The sequence below is a fragment of the Xyrauchen texanus genome, chromosome 11 (assembly GCF_025860055.1).
Source record: "Xyrauchen texanus isolate HMW12.3.18 chromosome 11, RBS_HiC_50CHRs, whole genome shotgun sequence".
In the NCBI taxonomy this organism is placed as follows: domain Eukaryota; kingdom Metazoa; phylum Chordata; class Actinopteri; order Cypriniformes; family Catostomidae; genus Xyrauchen; species Xyrauchen texanus.
Window position 1 is genome coordinate 45,398,095 of NC_068286.1, and position 5,000 is coordinate 45,403,094.

General features: G+C 41.7%; 1 protein-coding gene across 1 annotated transcript in view; it reads right to left on the reverse strand.

Moving 5' to 3' along the window:
* LOC127652091 (adhesion G protein-coupled receptor L3-like) overlaps window positions 1-5,000 on the reverse strand; it is a 156,878-nt gene that overhangs the window by 66,244 nt on the left and 85,634 nt on the right. The window contains exon 7 of the mRNA XM_052138153.1: window positions 398-691. Coding sequence (XP_051994113.1) covers window positions 398-691 — 294 coding nt within the window. The remainder of the gene's footprint in view (window positions 1-397; window positions 692-5,000) is intronic.

The following is a 5,000-nucleotide window of genomic DNA, read 5'->3' on the forward strand; positions in this document are numbered from 1 at the left end:
AACTAGTAGTGATTCATGTGAAAGCTTCAGAACACTAAAGTCGCTTACAGCACCTTTAAGTGCACAAATACTTATAGTAGCTGTATTTAGGCTAAGTAATAAATGACTATTTAACTGTTGCTTCTGTGGTTATTCTTTTGTTAAACATTGTGATAAAGAACAATAAACACACTGATCATTTATTACAGGCATGAATTACGACTTAATTCTTTGATTTATTTGATCAGAAGCCTTGCTGCAATGTTGAAGTGTGCCAGATCTCTAAAGGCCCAAATGAAAGACACACACACATCAAGCTAAGCCTAAGCGGAGATACACACACTAGACATTAAACAAAGTAAACCTACACACACACACACACTGCCACTAATAAATGATTAATCACTCGCTCACTAACCTATGGTGCCAGGTGGGCATGGTTGCTTAGCAACGTGTCCCTGGTGCGTCCGTGGCCAGGAGATTTCGGCAGTGAGACGTGGAGAGCAATAGTCAACAGTAACCGGAGTCTGCGGGGAGGGAGGTGACCGTGTCAAGGCTTCTGGGAGGATGTTGTTATGTCGGCGGGGCGGAGCCATGGTGGTCGTCGTGGTAGTAGTAAGAGAGGGGCGGAGCGTGCCCGTATATGGACGAGGATGAGTCGTTGAACTCCGTACTGGAGGAAGCGCATCAGGCAGCAGGACTGAAGAAGGATCTGAGAGGAATTCAAATAAATGGGGTCCAAACGTCTGAGACATTTAGTTACAATGCTTGTGCTTATATATATATTTAACCTCATAACGTTGATTTGTTTCAACTCTCTGATCATTTCCAGGTTTGAATTTTGAATCCCAGATTTTCAATGTGGTTTTAGACTATTGAACCCCGCTGCATATTAAACTCAAACAACAACAAACTTTTTCTTGCTTGGAAAAATGGAGAAAGAAAGGAAGTGAGTCCTGTATAAATGTTGACGGCATTCTCAGGTGGGTTTAAACAGACATTTGTCCAACATGTATCGATAAAAAGTAAAGACATCTTCCATCTCTCTCTCTCTCTCTCTCTCTCTGTGTGCACCTCTGCTCTTTCAGGGATGACTGAATGAATCAGGTGTCTGTAGAGTGTGTGGGTGTGTTTGTGTGCCTTTGTGCCCTTTGCAGCAATTTGAATTGTATGTTTTGACAGTCTCGTTTCCTGTCTCGCTCTCCTCTTAGAAACAAACGCACACACACCTGAGGGCCTGAATAGGGCATTTAGCAGCATATAGCAGCATATAGCTTTGTTTATTGGTACAAAGTGAGAAAATAATGGTGTCGGAAGCTCAGGATATTGTATGACAGGGAGTAAACTTCCTCTAAAGTTAAGGCTAGACTAAACTATGCCGTAAGAGTTTTGTCTGCAATGTATGGGCCTGTGGATGGACACGTACTAGCACACAATGAGAGAACGAGAGCAAAAACTAAAGGCCATAGCGTTTCTCTGCTTTGCCGTGTTTACTGTATCTGGAGCGAAGAGATGCTGTTGTTGCCGCAGCGATGGCTGGAAAGAAGAGCTGAAGATAAGTGTGATGAGGAGAGGAGGAAGACACTAGAGAGATGCTACTAGAACAACAAGCATTGCCTCTCTGAATGACATAAGCCAAAGTTTTTTCCATATTTGTATTTTATAAAAAAAATAAAAAAATTCCATTTTCATGTTTATTCTTGTTCATTTTTATTGTCTGTGAATTTGCCATGCAGATTAACTGTAATAAAAGGTGTATATTAAAAGAATTTAGGAACGGTATCCCACAAGGCTCCATTCTAGGACCATTGGAAATTGTTTTTTTTAACAGGAATAGTTCAAAGAGTAATGAAAATTGTGTCATTATTTTCTCACCCTCGTGTCAGTCCAAACCCTAAACAGCAAAAAATTTGTAAAAAGCAAAATGACACTAGATATTTTGTCTGGTTTTCAAACAAAATTATTGGGGAAGAATGCCATTGGGGGTATGAAACAAAAAGAGAAACTAAGCTTCCTTTTCTTCACCCATTACCAAATAACTTTTTCTTGTTTTAAGCAACCCCCCCCAAAAAAAGTCGCTAGTGGGCGTTCCCGCTACTGGTTGCCTAGTAACGTTTACAAATGACATTCACGGATGTCATTCCATTGCTCTTGACAGCAAATGGCTTTTCTTGGCGCTAAAAGCAAACATTTTGGAGGGAAAAGACTAAATATAAATGGAATCAGTACATAAAATGCTACATAAAAAGTACCACCGGCTGGTGCAAGAGCTGCGGCTGGATATACCATATCCATATCATAGAGCACTGGAAAATTGCTAACAGCAAGAATTAGCCTTTCATCCATCTTTCCGTTACTGCAGGAGAGAGAGAGAGAGAGAGAGAGAGAGGAGGATCACGTGAGCTCTCCCGTCGTCTCTCCTATTGGCTGTCGCTTCCGTAAGTCGCTCTTCATTTGAATAAAGTTGAACTTGTCTCAGTTTGTCACGTCGCTGGACACGCCCACATCTAGTCGCCAACGGTCGCGACAGCTCATGTCGCCGAAAGTCGCTGTGCTCTCATTGAAAACGAATGGGATGGAGTCGCTGTAGATGTCGCGCGAGATGTCGCTGTCAGTGTGTACGCAGCTTTAGTATGCTTCTCAGAATTACATAATAAAAGTATTATTTTCTTTAAGTATTCTTGTTTTAAAATTTTTTTAGATAGTTCATCAAAAATACTCAGTAAGAAAATAACTTTCATCTTATGACTTACTTTCCTTAATGGAACACAAAAGCAGATGCTCTGAAGAATATCCTGGCCGCTCTTTTCCAAATATTGAAAGTGAATGAGGAGTGGGCAGGTAGGCCAATCTCCAAAAATGACAGAAGAGAACTATAGAAGTACCATAAATTTAGATCACATAACTTGCTCAACATACGATAGCTTTGTGCGATGAACAGACTGAAAGTAAAGTCTTTATTCACTGATAATGTTCGCCTCCACCACGGCTTGCAAATCAAATATGATGACACTGAACCTGCCGCGACATGACTAAAGGCATCAGATTTGATTTGAAAGCTACAGGAAGGCAAGATTTTTTAATTTTAACTGCGAATATGTAACCATGGAGCATAAATTACACCAGAAAATGTGCGCTAAAAACACATGATGTGCAATCATGAGGCTGCGTGTGTGAGCCCTCGTTAGCTGCTCAGAGTGAACGATACTTCCTCTTTCTTAGACTATATCCCACCAGACAGCTCTGGCTTATTATAGAGATGCACTGATCCAAATATCTCCTCACATCTCTTTTCATCACTTTACCTGCCCTCTTTTCTCTCTCTCTCTCTCTCTTCCTCCCACCCCTCTGTGCAGCAAATCTGACTGTGATTTTAAAGGGCCGCTGAGTGAAATAAAAGCACTTCCTGTTTCTATTTCTGTAACTGTCTGTGTGAGGAGCTACTGAGGCAAGAATCTACAGTTCTACAGTCACTAATCGCTCACACGCGCGCGCACACGCACACACACGCAGGCAGGCAAGGCACCCTCCCTTTCTTTTTCATAGAAGCCATTAAATGACAAACCAGTCCTTTCATCCATCTTCTAAATCTCTCTATCCCTTTCTCTACGATGACCGCCTGTCTGATGTGGCCCTCCATGTCTCTAGATTGTCATCTCCGTGATAAAGCCCACTCAGACACAATAGGGGTGCAGATAGAGGGCAACGTGTGTGTTGTTCAACGGAAAGGGCACTTTGATTGGCGGATGATCAAAGGAAGTCTTTTTATTCTCCACATCAGTGGAAAGATGGCTGACTCACTCCTTCAGGTTAAAGGTCATTTCTCCTCTATTACTCAACACGCTTTTCAAGGCCGAGTGACTTTAAAGTGGGCTTCCAGCGTGGTCTGTTTAGCCAACCTCTCCCTGTAGACTAACATGAAAGAGAAGGAAATATATTCTGACTTCTATATCAGACGACTGACCTGTCAGAAAATCACAGTAGAAAATCGGGTCATTTGATGTTTGGTCATACTTTCAGGTGTGACGGGAACAGCAAATCTTTAGAGCTGCTGAACGCACACAGCCCTGTTAAACATGCCTCAGTCACACAGAGGCAGGAAACAATGTCACGTTGCTAATCAGGACCAATCAGAAGACAGCGTCATGGTAACTACGCAAGGAATCAGTGACTAGTGCAAGCTTGGGCTGCAGTTTGAGCTAACGATGAGTTTTAAAAGCGTCTGATAATTTGGGATTCTATTGGCTCAATTTTCGTGAGCTCGCAAGCGCTACGCGCAAAGACCGGTTTGCAACATTTTATCCAATTGTTTTTCTAAAATGTGACCGAAATATTTAAGATTCCGCACTATTTCTTGATCACTAATCAAATAAGTTACTTTGCAAAGTTGACCGTGTTATTTTGTTCCAAAAATGTCCAATAGCAGTGTAAGATTCAAGGAATCTGGTCAAATCTCGTGCATAACGGGCAAGACGAAAACCACTTCTGAATGCATGTGATCTCTGATTCCTCGGACGGCACTGTCCTAAAAACATCATTCATCTGTAATGGATATCATGAACATGGGTTTGGGATTACTTTAGTAAACCTTTGTTAGTCAACACCACTTGCTGCTGCATCCACAGATGCAAATTAAGACTTTACTATGTAAAGGAGAAGCCGTACATCATCACTGTCCAGAAGCGCTGCCGGCACTTCTCTGAATGTGTGTGAGAGTGTGTGTAGGTGTGTGTCTGTGTGTGTGTGCAAGTGTGTGTGTGTGTGAGCGTGTATTTATCACTTTGTGGGGACCAAATGTCCCCATAAGGACAGTAAAACCCGAAAGTTTTGACCTTGTGGGGACATTTTGTCGGTCCCCATGAGGAAAACAGCTTATAAATCACACTAAATTATGTTTTTTGAAAATGTAAAAATGCAGAATGTTTTCTGTGAGGGTTAGGTTTAGGGGTAGGGTTAGGTTTAGGGGATAGAATATAAAGTTTGTACAGTATAAAAACCATTATGTCTATGGAAAGTCCCCA